The 24926-nt window shown below is 47.9% G+C and overlaps 1 protein-coding gene and 1 long non-coding RNA gene across 9 annotated transcripts in view; one reads left to right on the top strand and one right to left on the bottom strand.

Annotated features, from left to right (window-relative positions):
• DHRS12 (dehydrogenase/reductase 12) overlaps positions 1 to 24926 on the top strand; it is a 58511-nt gene that overhangs the window by 13298 nt on the left and 20287 nt on the right. For 2 of the 8 annotated variants that reach the window (XM_055244852.2, XM_055244849.2), the window contains 6 exons: positions 829 to 910; positions 13673 to 13734; positions 16218 to 16322; positions 18660 to 18750; positions 21275 to 21412; positions 22261 to 22562. In XM_055244852.2, coding sequence (XP_055100827.1) covers positions 829 to 910; positions 13673 to 13734; positions 16218 to 16322; positions 18660 to 18750; positions 21275 to 21412; positions 22261 to 22370 — 588 coding nt within the window. In that variant the 3' untranslated portion in view covers positions 22371 to 22562. Of the gene's footprint in view, positions 1 to 828; positions 911 to 13672; positions 13735 to 16217; positions 16332 to 18659; positions 18751 to 21274; positions 22563 to 23077; positions 23465 to 24926 lie in introns of those variants that run through there. The other 6 variants (XM_055244847.2, XM_063619264.1, XM_063619265.1 and 3 more) reach the window with 6 other exon arrangements.
• On the bottom strand, positions 15432 to 16102 carry LOC134732668 (uncharacterized). The gene is made up of 4 exons (XR_010116088.1): positions 16065 to 16102; positions 15910 to 15988; positions 15534 to 15728; positions 15432 to 15469 (listed from the first exon to the last, which is right to left on the bottom strand). It is a non-coding gene; the product is annotated as an uncharacterized lncRNA (long non-coding RNA).

The raw sequence follows: 24926 nt of genomic DNA, 5'->3' as shown, positions 1-24926 counted from the left end.
TTCCATGTTTTATAAAATGATGATTTGTATATAAATATTTCTCGGTTCTGTAGATTTGGGGATTGGTGTGTTGAAATTAGAAGCTCTTTTTGTCCAAAAGAATACCTCCTGCAGACAGGCAAATCTTTTAGTAACATAATTAGCACAAAACTCCACGGAGAGCCTGGGTGGACTCAGATAGAAAGAGTCCCAGTGTGCTCTTCCCAGATACTCTACTTTGAGCTAAGTTGCTTTTCTATCCAAAGAGTTTCTGATGTGCTCTAAAACGTTGTTCCAGAGTTTGGAATTGTGCTATCCAGTATGGCTGTGAAGCATTTGAAATGTAGCTAGTCCAAACTGAGATGTGTTGTAAGTGTATAAGTTAGCAGGTTTCAAAGCCTGAAAAAAATTATGTATGCCATCTTATTAATACTCTATATTGATTCCATGTTAAAATGTGCTATTTTGGATATATTTGGTTAAATATATTATTAAATTAATTTTACCAGATTCTTATTACCTTTTTAATGTGGCTACTAGAAATCTTAAGATTAGATATTTCTATTGGACCGTTCTGGACTAGATGAATTTCCAGAGCACTCTCTCACGAATTAGGTTGCCTGGCCAAGCTGTCTCACTTGGCGATCTTTGCACAGTTCTGTGTCTGAATCCTCTGCACAAGTGGTATTTTCCTGCAAAGGGTTTGGAGTGAAGAATTAGTTGAGCAAATTGTCATTGTCACTTGAAAGTTGAGAAAGAGCTGGGGGTGGGGTAGTGGAGGTGTGGGGACGGAAATAGGTCTTTTGGCCCTATTTTTCTTTATTTTGAAATGGGAACTATAATTTTTAGATCAATAATGCAGGTTGCATGGTCAATAAAAGAGCGCTCACAGAAGATGGACTTGAAAAAAACTTTGCTACCAATACTCTGGGTAAGTACAAGAAGTTTTCTTATTTGTTTTTAGCAAAATAAACATAGAATGTACCATAGAAGGATAAAAAAAAATTGACCAACTTTTTTGGTTCTTGGTCCTGGGCCTGATGACATTTGCTTTAAGTTTATCCTGAATTGTACTTATTTTTCTTCATAAAACACTTTCTCTTTTCATGTTTCTTATAATAGGTGTTGGTGCCAGAAATACTTAGTATTGAAGTGTTTTTTTCCTAGGAAGCGCTAGGCTGTTTATAGACATTATTTTGAAGAGGAGAGCATGTTCAGCTTAAGTGTTGAGTGCAAGTCTAAAAACTGCAGCCAAGGGAACTTCCAGCCAGGGCTGAGGAAGGTGCAACCAATGGACAAGAAGATGGACCGAGAAGGGCATTGGCTAGAGCACAGGATACCTGGGCTCTAATTGCTACTCTGTAATAGCAGAGTGAAGTCATTTTATATCAGGCCAGTGGCTCTCCAAGTGGGGTTCCCAGACCAGCAGCCTCAGCATCACCTGGGAACTTGAGAGACATGCACATTCTTAGATTCCCCACCCAGATCTACAGAATCTGAAACTCTGGAATGAGGCCAAGAGTTAAATCCATTTTGACAGGCCTTCTGGATGATTCTGGTGCACACTAAAGATTGAGAACTAATGTACTATGCTTTTAGTCTCCTTGGAGTTTCTCCTTCTCAAGCCAAGGGGCCTTTCAATTTTGAGATGCAACAAATCCAGCACTCTTCCTAGGACCTGTCGTACTTCCTTGTAGTGAGGGGGGTGTTTTAATTAAGTATTGTTCTAGGTCACAAGATGGATGGCAGGGGTTTGGGTGGTTGTTGGAGTCATTGAGGGTGTCCAATATATAGCAACCCTATTCCCAACCAAGAACTGAACAAATTGAGTAAGCCAATGGAATAACAGTTGAAAGCCAGCATGTCACTGTTGTTACTGATAAGGCTGGTTGAAGGGCATGGCTCAGTGCAAGAGCCGAATGGGTTTCCTCATATGGAACCCAAGAATTAGAAGGATTCACCTACTTGGTCACCTGGGACTCCCCCTTCTCTTCTTCCCCAGAAAGAGGAGAAGGGGAGGAGCAGAACTGAACAAGCCCCGCTCATTGTCCCCAAATTTACTATGTTTTTTTTGAGACAGGATCTTGTTCTGTTGCCCTGGCTAGAGTGCAGTGATGTGATCATGGCTCACTGCAGCCTCGAACTCCTGGGCTCAAGCAATCCTTTCACCTCACCCTCCCAAGTAGCTAGGACTACAGGCATGTACCACCATGCCTAATTTTTTTTAATTAAAAATTTTTTGTTGTTGTTGGGGTGGGGGTCTCACTATGTTGCCCAGGCTAGTCTCAAACTCCTGGCCTCTAGCGATCCTCCTGCCTCAGCCTCCCAAAGTGTTGGGATTACAGGTGTGAGTCACTGCGCCCAGCCTAAATTTACTGTTGAAACATGCTCCATCTCCCTGGCAGATGGAAGAAGGTCCAAGGGAGAAAGAACTCACCCTAATTGCACTCTCTTCTCAAGGAAAGAAAGGCTAGGAGTGGGAAGATGCCTTCTGCCCAGTGATGAGGTTGCGTTTTTCAAAACAAATATATCTGGAAGCTTGTATGAAATGGCACAGGTTTAGTACAAAATATTTTCATCACTGACTTTGTTCCAAATATGGTATCCTTGCTGAAATGACCAAAAGAACCAAAATGTGGGGTCATGCTAGAGTTTGGCTCATAACTCGATGGGACAGCTGAGACTCCCAGAGTGCCGCACCTGGTCCCCGAGGCACTGTTCCTCAGGACTGGTTACATAATTTGCGGAGTCCAGCACCAAATGGAAATGCGAGGCGCCATGTTAAAAAATTATTAAGGATTTCAATGCAGCGACCACAGAGTATTAAACCAGGTGCAGGGTCCTTCCAAGTACTGGGCTTTGTGCCACCTCACAGGATGAAGCCAGCTCTTTCACTCACCCATCCACCCACCATCTGACAAAATTCTGCTAAGTGTTCACTGCGGGCGGGCCACGAGTGAGAGTTGCATATATATGTATATTATATATATTTATATATATAATTATATGTTGTATATTAATATATAATTATATATATTTATAATATTTATATTTTATTTATATTATTTATATATAATATATAATTATATATTATATATTTGTATATAATTATATATATTTATACATGTTTATATATATCATATATATAATTATATTTAATTCAGTGCTATGATGGAGGTAGTCCTACATCACAGATGAGGAAACTGAGGCTGAGAGAGAATGTTTCACTTGCCCAAGGTCAAGCGGAGGAGCCAGAATGTGAACCTCAGTCTGACTTCCTCCATGACCCACGCTCATTACCAGCACACAGTTCCACCCATCCCAGCATGTCCTCTCTCACCCCATCACCGTGTTATCCTAAATAAGTGCTAAGAAGTACTCGGAGGGAGTGACCAGCTATGCCAGGGGAGGCTGGGCTGGGGCTGGGGGCACCTCTCAGAGAAGCCCAAAAGTTTTGGAAGATGAAAAGGAGGGTAATCTGGGGACCTTGGCCTTGCTTGGGAATGTGGACAGGCTTGATAGACTCTAAAGGGACTGTCTGTTTGATTATTCAGCTGGTTATGTCGCACCTTTGTAAGGATCCAGCCTGCTTCTAAAGACCTTGCTATCTCTTCATTTTCATTTCCTGTTTGTGTTAGAAACATCTTACTGATTATTCCAACCTCTCTGAGAAGCGTAATAATTCTCGAGCTTTGATATTTATTCATCCTCTCTCAAGTGAAAGAAATAGTACAATACACAAAGAGGCATGCCAGCACAGAGGGGCAGCTCCATGGGTCTTTGCTTGAGAGATAAGGAGATACAGAGAGGTTAAAGTGCTGTCATTCCTCAGCAGGACCAGGCCAGACAAAAAACCTGGATCCCTGTCCGAGTCCTGGGAAATTGCTGGCCGCCTTTCTAATATGAAACATGTTTTCCTGGCCTGATTATGTAATGTGGGATAGGTTGTTTTCTATTTTCTAAGATTCACACGAGCCGTCAGAAACATTTGCAATCTCCAGCCAAACACCAGTAGGTTCCTGATACTCTGAGGAGAACGTAAACCTGAGCATTCGCGGGATTTATCACTGGATCCTAAGGGTTTTGAATCTGGTATAATAGTTAAATGCAAAATGCCTTCAGCACCCATGTGTGCACACGGCTTTGTTGAGACATCACAGTGTATGAATTAGATAGTTTGGAAAGAATAATTCTTAGCCTTTTGCGGGGGCAGGTGGGGCCTGGAGAGATTTTCATATTCGACTGAGGGACAAAAGCGAGCTGCACTGGGTTGGTTGATGCGCAGTTGAGCCATGGAGGGGAAGAGATCGCAGGAGACAGCTTCTGTTGGGTGGCTGTTCTCACCCCTTTGTTTCGGGTCTCCTCCAGTCACATACGTTTTGCCTGTTAGCATTCAGTGGCATTAAGAGTCCATGAGGAGTGAAGACAGATGGGAGGGGGAGGGCGGGGAGGCTGAGCTAAGTGCCCTGCTGGCAGCCTGCCACAGCCTAGCGTTAGCAGATTAAAACTCTCACCCGCATCTTAGCCTCTCTCACCACAGGACACAAGACGAGGACACTGATTCTATCTCCACCAGGACAGCTGCGTCACCAATTAATTGACTGTGATAAACAGGCAGTGGTGCCTTAGCTCTTTGGCAGGAGGCCAGGAAGTTCGCCTTAGGTCACTTTGGAAGGATGTACATCGGGAGACAGAGAGTGTTGTCGCTTGACATTCTGTTACGTGGCACCCTCCTCGGGCACATCCCAGTAACTAGTGAGAGCTGCTGTTCGACACAGGGACCCCAGGTCCAGAGACGCCTTCATAACAATAGCACATACTGAGCACAGTCCTGGTGCTGCAGGCTGCACTGAAGGCTTTTCTTGGATTCTCTCATTCAGTCTCATAACCATTTTACAGATTTTACAAATGAGGAAACTGAGGCTCAGAGGTGGTCTAAAACCATTCTGTGACTCACTTCCTAAACAAAGGACAACAAAATTGTGGTTGGGGCATTTTTTAGTGTAGGGTTGTATCGTCAGCTATTGCTATGAAACAACTCCAAAATCTCAGGGGTGTACAATGATAAGCATGCATTTTTGCTGACTCTTCTGCAGATCTATTGGGCGGGCTGATCTCAGCTGGGCTCAGCTGTGTGTCTCCAAGCTGCAGGTTTGGTATGGAGTATGTGCCAAATATCTTGCATCCTCCTTGGACCAAGGTGTATTCTGGCCAAGGTATATGCTCAGGGCAATGGCAGAGGCCCAGGTGTGCGAGCAATTCCAAGCCTCTGCTTGCATCCAAGCCCCTTTGATTAACTGGACATGATACCCAGTTAACCAATCCAGAAATCAGCAGATATCCAGTTAATGAAAGCAAATCATTTTACAGAGCTCCAAATCAAGAATCAGAGAAGTATACTTCTCTCACAGAGGTGGCAAGGAGAGAATGAATATTGAACAATAATCTGCCACAGGGTTTTTTTTTTTTACATTCTAATTCTTTGAAAATGGGTCACCTGAGTTTAATATGTTAACTGTTTATTAATCAAAATACTTAAAGAACAAAGGCACCTTATTTGTTCCATAAACACTTTGTTTTTTTTGAGACAGAGTCTCGCTCTGTCACCCAGGCTGGAGTGTAGTGGCATGATCTCAGCTCACTGCAACCTCCATCTCTTGGGCTCAAGTAATTCTCCTGCTTCAGCCTCCTGAGTAGCTGGGATTACAGGTGCACGCCACCACACCCATCTAATTTTTTCATTTTTAATAGAGATGGGGTTTCACTGTGTTGGTCAGGCTGGTCTTGAACTCCTGACTTCAGGTGATCCACCTGCCTCAGCCCCCCAAATTGCTGGGATTACAGGCATGAGCCACTGCGCCTGGCTTGTTACATAAACATTTATGAAGGGCCCATTTTATGCCAGATGCTGTGGCCAGTCATGGGGATTGAGAAGTGGAAGAGACTACTGGCCCAGTGAGGGGATTAGACACATACATAATTTCAGTAATCATGTGGTAAAACTCTCTTTTCATCCATGAAGGGAGATTGGTACGGAGACTCAGAGGAAAACAGAGAACAGTGCTTCCAAGGCAGAATGCTTCCTTAGACGGGGCATGCGTTTGGTGCCAGGCATTCTTACTTATCAATAACCTTTACCTGAGCTATCCTCATGCACCGTTTTGTTCCTAAGATCTCCTTCCAGCTCATGAACCTTCAAGCCTCCCAGAAAGGCACAGAGCCTGGGAAGTAGCACTGTAGAAATGGCAGCTAATGTTGTTTTAACATCCAGATTCCTTAACCCGGAATTAAAGTCCTTTGTTAGCAGACCCCACCTCTTGTCCAAATGTATTTCCCATTATTTTCCTACATGGACCCTGTAGCAGTCAGCCTCTTATTTTGGAACTTGCCACTGGCAGTGCTACCTCTATGCTTTTGTCTTGCTGCTCCCCTGCCTGGAATGTCCCCTACCTGGCTAACTCATACTGCTCCTCTGTGACTCTGCTGGACACATTCCTCCCACTGAGCCTGGTCAGATGCTCCCCTCTGGGCTCCCATGGACCCCTCTGTGTGTCTGTTGTGGCTCAGCAGAAGCCACCTGCTGATGGGTGGGTTTCTCGCCCAGAGCATGGATCCTTGAGGGCAGAATCCACCTGGCTCTCAGGAGGCACACAGTCACACTGGCTGCACTGAGCAGGGTTGTAGTCCAGCTCCTCCAGGTACCTGACTCTGTACGAATGTCCTCAACCTCCCCACGCCTTACTTTCCCATTCTGTAAAATGGGGATGATGATACTTTTATAGGCCAGAAGTGGAGATTTAAAAAAGACTTGTAAGATATTTAACCAAAGAGAAATAACCTGTGTGCACACAAAAATATGCACACGATTGTTTATAGCAGCTTATTCATAATCGCCCCAAACAGGAGTCAGCCCAGATATATGGTGAATAGATAAACTGGCACTCCCATTCAGTGGAATGCGATTCAGCAATAGAAAGGCACAAAATGTCAATGTACAAAACAATGTGAGTGACTCTTAGATGCACCAGCCAAAGTCAAGCCAGACCCCAAGGGGTGCAGGCTGTGATTCCATTTATAGGACATTCTGGAAAAGGCAACCTAGGGGGCTAAGAAGAGGTCAGAGGCTGCAGGGGCGGGATTAGGGAGTGGTTAGGGGCAGGAGGAGGGTGTGACTACAAAGGGAATGTGAGTGGCTATGAGGGAACATCTGGGGTGATAGAGTTCTTCTGAATCATACCACAGTCTAATGCATAGTTACATGACTCTGCATCTGTCACAGTTCAGAACTGTGTACACACACACACATGCACGCATGCACAGATTTTACTTTATGTTAAAAAATTACATATATATTATATCAACAAGAAAAAAGAAAGCATTGTAACTTTCAGCTCAATGCCTGGCATGTAGTGAGTCTGTTCCGTCCTAAGAAGCATATTATTCATTATGATTGTTTCTTGGTGCTCGTCCTCAGTAACAAGTGAGCTTCTCTTGGGGAGACTGTGTCCTCAGCTTGAGGTGGGGGTAGATTTCAGGCCACGGGGGGGGCTGGTGGAGTCTGGAGCTCCTAGGAACCCCATTTCCCCTCGACCCCTAGAAGGGCCCCAGGTGAGGCTCTTGGTTTACATTGCACCGGGGAGCCTTCCTAAGGAGAGAGAATGGACAAGCTCAGAAGTCAGAGATCATTTTCCCATTGATTTTCGGTTTTCTGCCAGCCATGGAAGCTGCTTTTGATGAGACACAAAAGCTTCCCAGACTTGAGCCTCCTGGGCCACGCCGTGCCCCCTGCTCTGGCCCGCTCTTCCTTCTGGGCAGCTCCATGGTGGCGCAGAGTCCTCGCGAGGCTCTGTGGTGTCTGCCCTTCTAGGTCTCCTGGCCTAGGAGCACCGGCTCCAAATCCAAGTCCTCCTGTGGGCCAGGACCTTACCTAATTACCTGGCTGGGATTTGGCGAATGTTTTAAAGGTGTGCTGGTAACATTCATTTGAGGAGTTTTAGAAACAAAATCTCAAATAAGCACCTTTGTCCTTTTAATGAGCTGAGGCCCAAGTGCCCACACTCGGGTTCTCCCTGCAGTACAGCAGGTTCTTTCATACATCTCAGTGAAGCACATAGGACCCCCCATACTGCGGCTGTGACAGCAGGGGGTGACATCAGTCACCTGGCTAGTCCCTGGAGAAGAGCCTCTACAGCACTTCCTCCACCAGCCTCTCATGCTCCCTGAGTCCCGGGCATCCTGCAGCTCACTCCAGTTGGCTTATCTCCCTGACCTTTGGCCACTCACGTGCTGACGTCACCTATGACCCTCATATTTCTGGTTCCGGAGAGCACACCTCTACCACATCCATCGGCAGCACTGGGCACAGCTGTCCACGCTCCCGTAGCGCGATGGCCTCCGAGCCGCCTGTGATTCCACCCTCAGAGGTTGGCTCCTTCTCAACCTCCTTAGCCAGCTGCAGCATGTCTGCAGGGACTTTAAATGTTGGCGTCCCTCCCAAACCAATCCTGTGCCCTCCTTTCTCCTCCCACACTCTCTGTTGGGATCTCATCCTTGCCCCAGTGCCATCGTGTGCCTGGCTCCCAAGGGCCCCCTTCCAGCCCACATCTCTCTTCTGAGTTCCGGGTCCAGATCTCAAAACACCTCAGACTCAGCATGTCCAAAACTGAAGCCTTACTCCCTCACCGGTCTGCTCCTGTAATGGGCCCCACCCCAGTGGCCAGCATCGTCTCCATCACGGCTTGTCCTTGACACCCCCTCACTTCTCATATCCAAGCAGTGATCGTGCCTCTGGACTCCCTGCACAACGTGTCCCCAGTCTTGTCTCCTGCTCTTCAGCTCCACTGCGACTACTCTGCCCAAGCCACTGCGGTCACTGTGATGTAGTGGAGTAATATGGGGCCCTAGGTGCCCTCCTGTACCCACCTCCCGAACAGAAGCTTCCTCCATAAGGCTGACAGAGTGGTCCTTATGCATACAAATCTGTTTCCTTCTGCTTAAAGTCACCCCTTGGTTTCATATGAGGTGAGTGTCTCTGGCGTTGCCCTTGGAGGCTGCAGCCTCACATTGCCCTACCCTCTACCACGCTCACTCAGCTGCAGCTGCTCTGGTTGCACTCTCCAGCCTCAGGGCCTCTTTGCACAGGCTGTGCTCCATACCTGCAGCCCTTCTTCCCATCTCTAGCCCTCTACCTGCCTGTTCCCTCCTCTCCTCCAGGTCTTAGCTGAAATGTCCCTTCACAGTTCATGCAGAACCTGACACCCCCCACCACCCCACCCCCATGTGCCCATAGCACTCTAGCACTTACCTCGACTGTGAGTGTAGGTTAGTCATGTAGTAACGTATAATGCCTGGGAATGCCTGGTGGAGGGCAGGGCGCCCTCAGTCTGTATCCTGAGTACTTAGCGCTCGGTCTGGCACTCAGTGGGCCCTTGATAAATACTTGTTCAGTGCATGGAACTGGATAAGGTGGCGGGGATGAGTTGAGGTTGGGGGCAAAAGGGAAGGCCTGACTCACGCTAACCACTCTCTGAGCCCAAAACAAGAATACCCCATAGGAAGCCAGTGCCTTGAATGTCTTCTAATAGCTCATTTCCTCTGGGACTCTGTCCTGCTGTCTTCTCCAGGTAATGTAATCTTTGAAATCATCTTTATATAATGTGTGAGATTAGTGTGTGAGCCCCCCAGGCTCACTATGTTTTTGTTACTGTACAACAGAAGTACCAAATGGTGTTCACCAGTGCAGCTGTCTGCTCCTTTAAAATTAACACCAGAAACTTCCCAGGGACAGCAAGACAATGATTTTCTCCATCAGACAGTAGCGTGGATGGAAGCACATAACCCATTGGCTAGTAACCAAAGTAGCTTTAATTCAAGGTGGCTTTGAAGGTTTTTTAATGGAAATGCCAATCAGTTTTCCTATGCTAAATTTACAAATTGCGATATATTTTTCTCATTAAAAATAATTACCTTTAATGCTATTAAAATGTCATACTCAAGATATATAATTTCAGAAATACTATGAATTTAGTATTTGGAGGATGCAGACATGGGTTTCACAGTGCTCTGAGAACACGCAGCATCTCTCCTTCAGCATCACCTGGGCTCCACACAGTTTTATCTCCCTTCTTAATTAGTTGATAGAGAGATTTGCTTCAAGTCATGTACCCGTGTAATAAAAGTTCTTGTTGCCATATTTAGAAGACTATGTCCAACATAAATTCCACTGCCAGATCTCTTTCTCGTAATGAACTTCCATCGACATAATGAGTTCCTTGGAAGAAAAGCATTGTATAAATTAAAAATACTAATGAGTCATAATGATAATGAATTATTTTCCATATTACTGGGAGTAGGACTAACCTTGGGCAACTTTTCCAGTAGCTGAAGGTGCCTTCCCTCCTCCCAGGCCTGCCCTCCCGTGGGATTCTGTACTCTAAAATATCTTTCTTTTTCTCTCATCAAAACCTTGAATCACCCAAATGTCCCTGATATTAATAGGAAGTCTTAGAGGAAAGGAAGTTGTTGACCTGGTTCACACAAAGATATGAATGACTAAAAGTACCCATTAACCATTTATAACAATGTCCCTCCTGTGTCTGTCCAGAGACATTCTTATTTATTTATTTATTTATTTTTGAGATGGAATCTCACTCTGTTGCCCAAGCTGGAGTGCAGTGGCATAGTCTCAGCTCACTGCAACCTCTGCCTCCCGGGTTCAAGCGATTCTCCTGCCTCAGCCTCCCGAGTAGCTGGACTACAGGTGTGGGCCACCACGCCCGGCTAATTTTTGTATTTTTAGTAGAGACGGGGTTTCGCCATGTTGGCCAGGCTGGTCTTGAACTCCTGACCTCAAACGATCCACCCGCCTCGGCCTCCCAAAGTGCTGGGATTACAGGCGTGAGCCACCGTGCCCAGGAGACATTCTTATTTTAAAGGGTAGCTGGTTATCCCAGGAGAACTGGTGGACTTCCTAACCGAGACAAGCCAAGTGTCTTAGGGTTTGTGTGGTCAGAAGTAACAGGAACCCACACAGGAAGACTAAACAAAAAAATAATTTATTAGTGGGCTAGAAGGGCAGCCCTCACAGAACTCAATGGCAGAGACACAGCTGGGCTTTGGGAGGGCCAGGGACAGGACAGGAGAACCTGTCAGCAGCTGAGGTGACCTTCTGCTTCCCTGGGACTGTTGTCCATGGACTCCCGTCACAACTGCTTTGTTCACTCTCCGTCTCTGCTTTTCCTTGCCTCTGGGTCACATATGGCTGCCACTGAGTCACCTGTCCTCTATTCAGCATCCCATTTTCACACTCTTGTAGGGAGAGTTTGGCTGGGACAGCTTGGACCAGGTGTCACCCCCCTGGCTCAGTCCATCTGCCCGTGGCCTGGGCACATGGGACAAACACAGCACCTGGCCCAGGGCAAAGACTCAGTTATATGTTTGTTGTTGTTATAAACAGGATGTGTTTGGGGCCTACCCCTAAAAAGAGAGAATGGGGCATGTTTCCCAAAGAAGTCTACTGCACCAGGCTGAGGAGTTTTTTGCTTAATTCAATGGGGGACCGGAGTGTTGAAGGACTTTGGGGGCAGGAGAGTGACGTTGGCTCACGTGTTAATGACAGGCTCCTGTTTGGATCTGTGTGAGCTGGGCAAGGAGCAACTGGCGCCGTGTTCACTGAGGAAAGAATGACTTGCAGAATGGATACCTTCCTTCTCCTTGGCATGGGTTGGCATGCAGCATGGCTACGTGACTCAAGAAAAGGGAGATGCGCCATCTGTTTTCCATGTTGTATGAACTTGCTGGGACTTTGGATAAGTCACTGAACCTCTCTGGGATTCTGTAACTCTAATTCTTTCAATAAGAGGTTATATATATATACACACACACCCACATATATGTGTACACACATATGTATGCACATATATACTTATATATTGTGTATTATTTTAGCAGATTATTATTGTGTTTCTCTAGGAGTTTTTTTAAAAGCACCTGCTACTTGGCAGTCCCCTAGAGGAGAGAGTACTTGGCAGGGACAAGTGACCCAGCCAGCTCTACTGTAGGTGCCTGGGAATGAGAGCTGAACACCTCCCAGGCAGGGAGGACAGGTGCAAAGGGGCTCACCCCAGCTCTCGCCGTCCTAAGAGGAGAGAGGAGGTGCCCTTCGCAGGCAGCAGAGCCAGCCCAGCCGCTGGCTTTCATTTCTCTTCCTCACAAGAGCCATTTATGACAATCCGTCAGGGCAGGCTGATGCGGCAGATCACTTTTGGCAGAAGTCCTTTCTACTTGTCATAAATTAAATCACAGAGAAAGCCACCGGCGGTGAATACAAAGAAAGTCCAAGACCACTGGCTGGAGGTTAACAGCTGTTAGAGACCCAGGGTTCAGGAGACTTTACAAATCCACAAATACGAACAAGGCAGGCTCCTCCAAATAAATTGGGCTGTGAACAACTAAGAATGCTGTCTGGGATGAAAGTCACAACTCAGAATCACAAATGATAATACAGCAAGAGCAGGACAGAGGCGGCCTGCCCAGAGAACTTTCCAGTCCTCACAGGACATGCACACATTTTTATTTTGCCACAAACTCCTCTGATCCTGTGAGGTGGGCTGGCCAGCTATTATCTCCTGAAAATGCCACCGCACTTGCCTATGGTCACACCGCTGGTAAGTGCCAGAGCCAGTGTTCAGAGGGAGGCCCCTGGATCCACCTCTAGGACCTTTCCCACGATGCCAGGCAGCTCCTGCAAGCTGGATGCAGGCCACGTCGCGGGCGGTGCAGGAAGCTGTGGTGAGAGCTGGTCACACAGAAACTCCATGGCGTAGCCCAGAAAAGAGCCCAGGGCTCTCCACTTTAAGCCCCTGACTTGATTCCTGCCTCACTTTGGGGTAAGGGGCTTTAAACTCTCCCTTTTTTGTAAACACAGAGTAATAAACATTCATTGTTTAAAAAAATACAGGCATGTATAAGAAGAATAGAGAAACGATAATCCCACCATTCAGAGATGAGCATTTTTAACCTTTCAGGGCATCACTGTCATCCTTGCAGACATTTTCTCTTCATCTTGACACATCTTTCCTCACCAAAATGGAATGCTATTGTTCCCACTGTTTTGTAATTTCTCATTCCATATATATTAGGAATGTCTTTCCACGTCACACACACTTCAGTGTTTTTCTCATTCCATTAGAAATGTTATATGTATATTTCTTGATCGAAGAAATAACCATAAAGTTATATGCTCATTGTAAAAATACTCAAATCCAAACAGTGCAGAAATGTATAGCAAAGAAAGGAAAAATTTTACGAATTCCACCCTTGAGACCTAATTTAGCGGTATTGCTAAATTTCATCTTCACATTTTTCTGTGCACAGACTGGACATCTAGATGCATTTTTCCTTCTGCAAAGTGGACCCATCTACTGTTTGGCAGTTTTCTTTTTCCCTTCCTGTATTCCTGTAGTGTGGACATCTTTTCCTGTCAGTACATGAGGCTCTAAGGCATCTTTCTTCCAGTCCTGGGAAAAGGAACATTTGGCTTGAAGGATCCTCGGAAGGAGGGACTGCCCCTCAGGGGGCCACTTGCCCTCTTGTGGGGGGCGGGTGCGGGCAGACAGTCCCCACATCAGTCCTGCAGGACCCCCTGAGTGGGGCTTCCTGCGGCCCCCTCACGGGATGCTGTGTGCTGCCTCAGGTGTGTACATTCTCACGACCGGCCTGATCCCTGTGCTGGAGAAAGAACACGACCCCCGAGTGGTGAGCTGACCTTGTGGGATGTTTTGAGGGTAATGGACTTTGCTCCTGATGGGAAGTCAGTGGGCCTAGGTTTGCTGCCAGACTGCCCTAAGGGGGCCATTCTGTCCACATCCACAGCAAAACCCCAATTCTGTCAGGGGGCCGAGAGGGAGGTGGAGGCATGCCAAGAGCAAATTCAGACCCCAGCCCTCTCTGAATCCCCCCAACCCCCAACCCCCACTCCGGCTGTCACGTGGGCGTCCACAAAGCACTGGGGAGGGAGGCCTCCGAAGGGCAGGGGCGGCTTGTGGGGCGCTTAGGTCAGGGTGGTGCTGCTCTTCCTGGGGCCTGTCCTGCTCAGAGGGGAAGGGACTGGCTACTGGAGCCTGTTCTCCCCCAGTGGGTTGAAATATAAATTGGAGAAAGCAGGAAGAGGACAGTTAATGTAGGCTGCCTTCTCTCTGCTGTGGTGGGCAGAATAATGATCCCTGCCACCCCCCACCCAAAAGTTCATATCCTAATCCTAGAACCTGTGACTGTGTCACCTTTATATAGCAGAAGGGACTTGGCAGCTGCAGTTCAGTTCAGGGTCTTGGGATGAGAAGCATGTCCTGGAGTATCCAGGTGGGCTCGGTGGAGTCCCAAGGGTCCTCATGGGAGAGAGGGAGGAGGGCGGGAGTCAGAGGAGAAGTGACTGTGGAAGCAGAGGGTGGAGACGTGGCTGTGAGCCGAGGAGTGCTGGCAGCCTCTAGAAGTTGAAGGCAAGGAATGGAGTCTCCTCTGAAACCGGCAGAGGGGACGCAGCTCCGCTGACACTTGGATTTTAGCCCATGAGCCCCACCTTGGAATTCTGGGCTCCAGAACCATAGGAGAATACTGTAGGAGAGTACATGGAGGAGAGTACATGGAGGAGAATACTGTAGGGGAATACTGTAGGGGAATACATGTAGGAGAATACTGTAGGAGAAATCTGTAGGAGAATACTGTAGTGGAATACATGTAGGAGAATACTGTAGGGGAATACATGTAGGAGAATACTGTAGGAGAATACATGTAGAATACTGTAGGAGAAATCTGTAGGAGAATACTGTAGGGGAATACATGTAGGAGAATACTGTAGGAGAGTACATGGAGGAGAGTACATGGAGGAGAATACTGTAGGGGAATACTGTAGGGGAATACATGTAGGAGAATACTGTAGGAGAAATCTGTAGGAGAATACTGTAGTGGAATACGTGTAGGAGAATACTGTAGGGGAATACATGTAGGAGAATACTGTAGGAGAATACTGTAGGAGAATACTGTAGGAGAATACGGTAGGAGAATACTGTAGGAGAATACATGTAGAATACTGTAGGAGAAATCTGTAGGAGAATACTGTAGGGGAATACATGTAGGAGAATACTGTAGGGGAATACTGTAGGAGAATACATGTAGGAGAATACTGTAGGAGAATACTGTAGGAGAATACTGTAGGAGAATACATGTAGAATACTGTAGGAGAAATCTGTAGGAGAATACTGTAGGGGAATACATGTAGGAGAATACTGTAGGAGAATACATGTAGGAGAATACTGTAGGAGAATACTGTAGGAGAATACTGTAGGAGAATACATGTAGAATACTGTAGGAGAAATCTGTAGGAGAATACTGTAGGGGAATACATGTAGGAGAATACTGTAGGGGAATACTGTAGGAGAATACTGTAGGAGAATACTGTAGGAGAATACATGTAGGAGAATACTGTAGGAGAATACTGTAGGAGAATACATGTAGAATACTGTAGGAGAAATCTGTAGGAGAATACTGTAGGGGAATACATGTAGGAGAATACTGTAGGGGAATACTGTAGGAGAATACTGTAGGAGAATACATGTAGGAGAATACTGTAGGAGAATACTGTAGGAGAATACTGTAGGAGAATACATGTAGAATACTGTAGGAGAAATCTGTAGGAGAATACTGTAGGGGAATACATGTAGGAGAATACTGTAGGGGAATACTGTAGGAGAATACTGTAGGAGAATACATGTAGGAGAATACTGTAGGAAAATACTGTAGGAGAATACTGTAGGAGAATACATGTAGAATACTGTAGGAGAATACATGTAGAATACTGTAGGAGAAATCTGTAGGAGAATACTGTAGGGGAATACATGTAGGAGAATACTGTAGGAGAATACTGTAGGAGAATACATGTAGGAGAATACTGTAGGGGAATACTGTAGGAGAATACATGTAGGAGAATACTGTAGGAGAATACTGTAGGGGAATACTGTAGGGGAATACATGTAGGAGAATACTGTAGGAGAATAGGAGAATACATGTAGGAGAATACTGTAGGAGAATACCTGTAGGAGAATACTGTAGGAGAATACATGTGTTGCTTCAAGCCACTAATTTTGTGGTCATTGGTCACAACAGCAAGAAGCACTGCTCCACAAGGGGTGAAGAGTGGAAGGGGTCACAGGCTTTAGTTTGTAAATCTCTTACCTTTATTGCAGATAACCGTCTCCTCAGGAGGAATGTTGGTTCAGAAACTGAACACCAATGATCTCCAGTCTGAAAGAACACCATTTGATGGAACTATGGTCTATGCACAAAACAAGGTCAGTGAGGTGGGTTTCCTGAGACTGCATTTTACCCACGGGCTGCGCGGGCCCTTTTCCAAGGAAAGCTTCCTCTGGGATGCACATAAATTGGACCTTAGTAGTTCATGCAGCACCTGAAAATGTTCCCCCACCAAGAGGGCTCCCCTTTTGGGAGCACAGCTCTGCTCAGACTCATGTGGGCTTTCAGCAGCATCCTGGGAGGAGCCACAAAGCTACCGCGTCTCCTCTCGGTGTTTCTTAGACCCACACAGAACAGGATCCTAGCAGGGGGATCCACTGCCCTGTGCTGCTCAGGGGGAATGAGGACGGCGAGTGGTCCCTCCTCTCTCCTCTGGGCAGCTCTTGGCTTCCCGGAGGCTCACTGGGAGGGGCGGCACATTGAATTCTGAGGGAGGGAAGGGGCTACAGTCTAGAACCCTTGACTACTCTGAACAGAAAGTAGATTTCTGCAGATGGAGCATCCTTCATCTGAAAATCCCAGATCCAAAATGCTCCAAGATCCAAATCATTTTGAGTGCTGACATGATGTCACAAGTGGAAAATCCCACACTTTTGCTCTCTGATGGTTTCATGAATACAAATTTTGTTTCATGCAGAACATTATTTTAAAAATATTGTATGAAATTCCCTTCAGGCTATTTGTAAAGGCGTATAGGACACATAAATGAATTTTGTGTTTAGACTTGAGTTCTATCCCCAAGATATCTCGTTATGTATATGCAGATATTCCAAAATTTGAGAAAAATCTGAAATTTGAAACACTTCTGGGCCTCAGCATTTCAGATGAAGGATGCTCAACCTGTACTGCTGTATCTCTGCTTATTACAGCTATATTTAAAAGCCGGATATATTTAACTTCCATATTTACAGTTCTTGCCCTTAAATTCACCCGGTAGGGCGCCCACATTGTCTGTAAGGCTGCCAGCACCCTCCGCCTTCCTTGTCGGTGCTGTGTGCCTTCCGAAGGTGGCCCTGTCTGAGACTCTCTGCACCTCCACTTCTGCTTATATGCCCCGGGCGTGCCCTAATTTTGCTCCCTGACCCCAGACCAAATCCTGGTGAATTACATCTCATGACTCTACATCCTGACATTTGAAAGACCTGCACTTCTTTACAGTTTTCCCAGAGGACATGGGAACAAACCAGCCACTTGTTGTAAATGAGGCCCAGAGATAGAGTTCTTTGCCAAGCATGATCAAACTACCCTGGGATGGGGCAATAGTGTGACTGCAGCTGGGAAAGGGGAGGATTTAAGGATTTTTATTGTCTATAACTGATGTATTCTCTGTGTCCAGTACATTTGCTACGCTCTGCCTAAGAAAGGAGTTAATTCATATATATATATAGGCTTACTGCAATCTCTGTCTCCTTGGTTTAAGCAATTCTCCTACCTCAGCCTCCTGAGTAGCTGGGATTACAGCTCCAAAATCCAAATCATTTTGATTTGCCTACCACTACACCCAGCTAATTTTTGCATTTTTAGTAGAGACTGGGTTTCATCACGTTGGCCAGGCTGGTCTTGAACTCCTGACTTCAGGTGATCCGCCCACCTCCCAAAGTGCTGGGATTACAGACTTGAGCCACTGCGTCCGGCCTTAATTCCCATATTAGCTGAACACACACTGTATGCCGGTCTGTGCTGGGGGCCTGAGGTACAGCAGTGAACAGGACAGATACCACCTCTGCCCTCAGTGAGCAGCAAAGAATAGAGTCACCCAGGCGACTTGTGGATGAGGAACACCTGGGCACTGAGGAGTGTAATTTCATGGGGGGTGGGCCTACTGTTCCTTCTCTGTCAGCGTTTTGTTGGGTTAGCTCATTGCTTGTTCTGGCCTCCTTTGGAGTGGGCAGGACCTGCTAGGTCCTACTCAGGGCTGCTGAGTAAAGACTGATTCTGGAGGAGGGTGACATCAAGCGGCCGTACATACTGCAGAGTCCAGTTTAAGATAAGCCAGGGCTGGGCGCAGTGGCTCACGCTTGTAATCCCAGCACTTTGGGAGGCCAAGGCGGGCAGATCACGAGGTCAGGAGATCGAGACCACGGTGAAACCCCGTCTCTACTAAAAATACAAAAAATTAGCCGGGCGTGGTGGCGGGCGCCTGTAGTCCCAGCTACTCGGAGAGGCTGAGGCAGGAGAATGGCGTGGACCCGGGAGGCGGAGCTTGCAGTGAGCCGAGATCGCGCCACTGCACTCCAGCCTGGGTGACAGAGCGAGACTCTGTCTCAAAAAAAAAAAAAAAAAGAAAAGATAAGCCAGGCTGGGCAGGGCTTATCTCCTGCCCTTGCACCTGATGGCGCCTCCTCTCTCCTGTTCACCCCCTCGCTCCTGTCCAGAGGCAGCAAGTGGTTCTGACGGAGTGGTGGGCCCAAGGGCACCCGGCCATCCATTTTTCTTCCATGCATCCTGGCTGGGCCGACACCCCAGGTATGTCATAGCCTTTAATTGCTGAGCCACTTACATTTCATCTAAAAATACCTGAGCAGCCGCAGGATTGACTCTCCCCAGGAATGACCTAAAACCAGCGTAATGAGGACTGAGGAGTAGCTTCATTTCCATTTAGGCAGGGGCACGTTGGGACTGCAGCTGGGGGAAGCCTCAGGCAGACACAGAGCTTTTGCTTCCAGCTTGCCCTGTGCAAGTCAGGGAAGGAGATGGTGGGAACGGGAGTGGGTGCGCCTGGGGCGCCCTCCTAACTACAGCATATCCTGGTGAGAGAGGGAGCCGGTGACCACTGTCATTTCCACGTCAGAGAGGAATGAGCAGGAGCTGAGGAAGGTAGTGGGAGAGGCCCGAGCTGCCTCACCACTCCCCAGGTTTTTGGAAATAATGATGCATGAAGGTAAATGACAGCCACAAGGACACAGCTCGAGGGATCTGGAAGTGTGTTGGAGCAGCGGTGGAGGTGAGCAGAATTCTCTTCCGGATCTGCCTCACCAACTCCGTGACCTCAGGCAGCTCACCTGGGCTCTCTGCAGCTCTTTCCTCCTCCACAAACAAGGGAACTGAAAGCAGCAGCAGCCACAGCACACAGCCCAGGGTGCACCCGTGGTGCCAAGAGCTGGTCTCAGCGCTGTCTGTGGATTAACTCATTTGTCCTCAAGCCCCTGTGGGGTGGCCACTACTGTCTATTATCACACCCATTTACAGATGAGGGAACTGAGGCCCAGAGAGGCTAAGACCTCCCAGCCGGTCCTGGCCATGGGGTTTGGGGAATCAGGCTCTCACACACTGCTGGCATGGCCTTTCTGAAAATCACTATTTATCAGAAGCCTTGGAATTCATCCTAAGAAATAAAGATAGGGAAAACAAGGTTGCTTATCACAGTGCTGGTGGTAGGAGATGAAGTTAATAAATTATAGAACACCTGTGCAAAATCTGTTCAGGGCTGAAGACTCTGCTGTCAATCATGCCTATGGAAAAACCCTGTGTGCACTATGTCATTAAATTAAGATACCAAGTTCCTGAATAGTACATGCCTCATGATCTTATTTTTGTAACTACCACACCCCTATAGAAAGAGGTGTATGTTGGTGCTTTGTGGCATCTCATGGAGACCAGCTTGGAGATTTGGCAGAAATTAGTCCTCACCTATACAGATCTGAGTCTCCTGTCTTAAATACAAAAAGGATGTTCTCAGCAAAGTATACCAGGGGAGACTCAGGCTGGGAGCGCTCAGAGAGCATGGCTTCTCGATTCTTCTCACTGCCTAATGGGAGACATGCTTGGTTCTGCCTGTCCAGGGTGAATTCTAAGAGGCCGTGGGGGGCCCCCAGCCTCTTACCCTCCAAGGACACCATTCTGACAATCCCAACATCAGCTCAGATGTTTAAAATCTGCCTGGCAGGCCCACTATTGGGCTCTATCATCTGGGTCAAGGTGCAATTCACTATGTGTTGTTCAGAGGTTATAGAGCAGCTCTCAGGTGCACACAACCTGTCTGTGGCCACAGGGGCCTGGGAGGGCTGAGCATGCGGACATGTGTCACCTCTGAGTGACACATCACAAGGTTTTCAAATTTTTTCTTTTTGCCGATCAGTTTATCCTGACTTTTCTACAGCAAACAAGTATTGCTTCTGTGAAAAGAAAAAAAGATGTTTAATTTAAAAAAGGAGGGCTTTTGCTTCGGTGATCCTTTCTAGCTCTAAAATTCCATGATCTCAGTAAGGCTCTTAATTGTTGTTTTCTCTGGTTTATTTTCTTTCCTTGGCTTCGAGAGAGAACTATTTTGTTTCCCAATGTGCTCACTGTGGAGACACTGTGTTCCCTGAGGTCTGTGGGAAAATGGGGTGTGGACTGGAGCCAGAGCGTGTGGCTGGGTCCTCGAAGGCGTGGGTAGGTAGAGTGCCCGACGCTGCGGCACAGGCCAGGCCCGGCAGGCTACTCCAGGCAAACACCTCCCTGTAGCCCTGGGATGCTGAGGGTGGGACACCTCGAGGGGCTTGGCAGAGGAAGTGAAGAATTCTTTCCTCTTATCTACTCCTCCCTAAAAGAGGAAAATGCTAAAACAGTCCAAGGAACCAACAGCCACGATCCTCTGAGCCTAGATGGTTTGAGAGGGCTGCTGAACCCAGGAGACTAAGTGGTTTGCTGGGCCCAGCCTCACTGTGAGCCCCACAGCTCATTACAATCCTCTCTTAGGATGGAAAGGGGGGCTCTGCGGGCGGCTCTGTGGGCGACTCTGCTCTCAGGGCTGGGCTGGGTGCTGGTGCCCGGGGACATGGGGCCTCAGTCAGGCTCTGGTGAGCAGCACTTTCCATCAGGTGACACCTTGGGGGCTTTGTAACAAGGTTCTTTGGAATTGGTTCCGAGTGGCTTGGGTGAGTGCTATAAAATAGAGCAGTTTATGATCCCATTTCATTTTTACACTTTTTTTTTTTTTTATTAAGGGAAGTTAACCACATTTGTTGGAGAATGCTGTTCTAATCTGCCTGCCCCTTCCTTCTCCCAGGTGTGAGGCAGGCGATGCCGGGGTTCCACACCAGGTTCAGGGACCGCCTGCGCTCCGAGGCCCAGGGCGCGGACACCGTGCTGTGGCTGGCCCTCTCCTCTGCCGCAGCCGCACAACCCAGCGGCCAATTCTTTCAAGGTGACTTCCTCCCTGGCTGTGAAGGCAGCTGACAAAGGGCTGGGGGCAGCAGCTGGGCCTTCGAGGCGCACCTTCCCCTCCGTGAAACCCGGGGTGGGACTGTGCCTGGGCTTCTTTGGCGAGACGATTGCTTTGCCTGCTGAGGTTAGTTTTGGGAAGTGCTTCACCTCAGGTTGGTAGCTTCTTTGAAGACTTGTGATAACCCTGTCATTACGGTCCTGTGGGAACAGGAGAGGCATTTCCTACCTTGGGAATGGAAGATTTTCTCTGCAGTTTCCTGAGGCCCAGGAGGGGCGCTATGCAAAGCTGCAGTGCAAAGGGAGTAACGGACTCTGCTTCTCTGCAGTGCAAAGGGTGTAACCGACTCTGCTTCTCTATTTTTGGAAGCAGTGATCTGTTCACGTCTCTTCCCAGTGGGCTCCTAAGGGGGCAGGCGTGTGAGTGGACGCCATCTGAAGACAGCACTTGACCTTGGGTGGAAGCCAGGCTCTTTGCTCGGCTTCTCTTTCCTCTGTTCTTGATGAGAACCACCCTTGCTTGAGGAATTCTAAAGCGCTGGTGACCCCTGGGGTATCCGGGAGGATGGCCGCGCCCCTTCCTGCTGATCACCCAAACGTGGTCTCCCGTCCAGCCCTGGCTGCAGCCTCCCAGTTCCCAAACTGCACTTTACATATCAATCCCTGCTGCCTGAACCGTGTGTGGGACCTTTGAGGGCAGGGATGGGGTCTAACACCCGTGGGGCACCGCCACTCCAGCAGGCGTCAGTTCAAGGCCTGAGCAGCACAGGGACATAGACCCAGCCACGCTGCGGCAGCTCACACCTCTCCGCGGTTCCCTCTCACTTTTAGATCGGAAGCCCGTTTCTACACACTTGCCTCTCGCTAGAACGTCCTCCTCACCGGCCGAAGAGGAGAAACTCATTGAAATCCTGGAACAGCTGGCTCAGACATTTAAATAGGCCAACCCATACACAGTGCGGTACCAGAATTGCCTTAGAAAATACCAGAAGGTGCGGTCTAGGGACCAGTGAACAAGACCCCACTTCAACTTCCCCTCGAAGATGTTGTGCCTTACAGTGAGGCCTACAAGGGATGGGAACTTTTATTTCAAAATAAATAACTACCGGGGCTGTGATCAGGCTCACCTTGAACTCCTGCAGCAGGTTCTTTTCTTAAGTCTCGTTTATTCGAGAATGTGGTTTTCTAAAGAATTCGAAGTTTGAGATGAACCATCATTGTCAGTCTGAGGGGACGCAGGGGTGGAGGCAGCAGGAATGCCCCCCTGTGGACTCCACTTCCCCTCCCTTTCTCAGCTCCTCCAGTGTCAGAGGCTGGCGCTGTGCCCCCCCCCTCCCCCCCCAGGAGAGGGCTGGACACTGCCTTTGCTGTGCATGGTCCCAGGAGCACAACATAACCAAGGGACGATGCATATTTACATAAACAATTTAATGAGGCCTAGTTTACATTTGCTTAAGATTAGGAGTGGCTTCAGTAATGCATCTGGCATTCTGGTACTACACTTTGATAAAACCTCTAATTTACACCATTTTACCTCTTAGTGACTCCAGGAAAAGTTGTAATACAACCAATGAGCAGATTTAGAATACATCTACATACATTCTTGGTGTCCATGGTGGAATAAACGTAACTAACTCATCCCCCATAGCAAAGGAAAACCCAGACGGCTGCAGCTTCTCAGTGGTCCTTGAGACACTCTGATCCAGGACTCATCAGCCAAGGACCACAAGGAAGGGATTTTTCTGGGTGTGCCTGAAAGAGGCCGGGCAAGGATCAGACTACACCGGTCGTGGTCAAGAGATCTTTATTGGAGGTATCGAGCGGAGAAGGAAGAGAAGAGAGAGAGCTGCTGGTGTGCTGGGTTTTATATCCTTTGGGCCTACGTGGGGCGGGCCCAAGGGAAGGCGGGAGATGCTTCTTTCTAATTGGCCCTCCTTTGGCAGGTTCAGACAGTGCCCTGTCAAGGAGAGGAGAAGAACCTGGAACCGGCGCCATTAAGGTACCCCTGTTACCTAACATTCCTCCCTTTTTTGTTTTTCAAGAAGTAGGGAAATGGGCATTGTAGTTCGTCTGGCTACTTCCTGCTGAACAGGGGCGTTGTGGGGGAGGGGTAAGGGAGGACTGTGAGGGTTGTGGACAGGGCACAGTAGGAGTATAAGGCCAAGTAGTAGGGCGCTATATATGAACACCTCCTCGGGTGTGAAGTCTATGAATGTTCCTTGTAGGTATAAGTCGTTCAAAGCCGTGAGCCAGCCAAGGGGCAGGGAGGGGTCTGCGATGAGCCAGCTGTCCATGCGGAGGTCGTCTAGGAACTGGTGGAACCGAGACATTGGGCGTTGGACCTAGGTTTAGCCCAGAAGGAAAAGAGAATGATAGTTATTTAGGGTGTTTGGCAGACTCGACCCTGGAAATGGCTGGATGAGGGATGTTGGATGAGGGGTTGTTATGGTAGATCTTATCTGACTGGTGTCGGCTGACTGGCGTATTGGTCGTTGACATATTAGAAGGGTGTGAGGCTGTCTCTGGAGTCCTCTGCATCTTCACAGGTTGCTAAAAGTTGGTAATTTCTGAGGAGAAGCTGGTTAAAGGTTTGGTTAGAGATGGAAACGATGAAGTTAGTAGTGGGGGCAGAGGAGTTATTGGCAGGCATTGACTCGGATAAGGGGATGGCAGCAAGAGGGGGCTTTGACTGTGAAAAGGTAATAGGGCTGTGAAGGGGGTTCGCTGGTGGAGGAAGGTGAAAAGATGTGGGAGGCGGTAAGAGGAGGTCTGTTAAGGTTTGCACATAGAAGTGGAACTTGAGAGATGAAGGGGGTTTGTGTGTTCTCCTGTTGGTAGTGTAGGTTTCTTTGACGGTGAACAGGTAGTAGGGTTGTGGGGAGAGTCTATGTTTCTGGAATGGGGGGAAGAGAAGGTGTTTTAGAGATGCGGATTTTGAGTGGGCTGTTTGGCACAGGTGTGCAAGTATATTTTGTGGGATGGTGTGGGGCCGGTGGGCTTCTTGTCTGATCCGGGTTGGTGGCTGGCTTTAACCTGGAAATATGAAGCCAGGGTGTTAGTTATCCTGGAGATTCCTGGAGTCTAGCGGCAGTGGGGGTGCATAGTACGATTTGGAGGGGCCCTTTCCATTTTGGGGCCAGAGTTATTGAATTGGTGTGCCCGGGTGGTGAATAAAATACCCAGCCACCGGGCGTGAGGGGGAAGGTAGTCTGTATGTTATTAGTGTCTGGTTGGAGGCTTTCCTGCCTTTTCCAAAGCTCACAACGGATGAAGGACAAGAGGGGATAATTAATGTGTGATGGGATCAGTGGGGAGGTGGGATTAATGCCAGGAAGAAGTGCTGGACGACCATACATGACTTCAAAAGGAGACATGAGGGTGGGTTTCTTTGGGAGAACTCGAAGCCTGAATAAGGCTGTGGGGAGTAATTTCACCCAGTCTAGATGCAGTTCTAAGGATAGCTTGGTGAGGGTCTCTTTGAGTGTGCGGTTGGTCCA

Source organism: Symphalangus syndactylus, chromosome 15 (assembly GCF_028878055.3).
Source record: "Symphalangus syndactylus isolate Jambi chromosome 15, NHGRI_mSymSyn1-v2.1_pri, whole genome shotgun sequence".
Taxonomy (NCBI): Eukaryota; Metazoa; Chordata; class Mammalia; order Primates; family Hylobatidae; genus Symphalangus; species Symphalangus syndactylus.
This window is presented reverse-complemented; position numbering and strand designations above follow the sequence as displayed.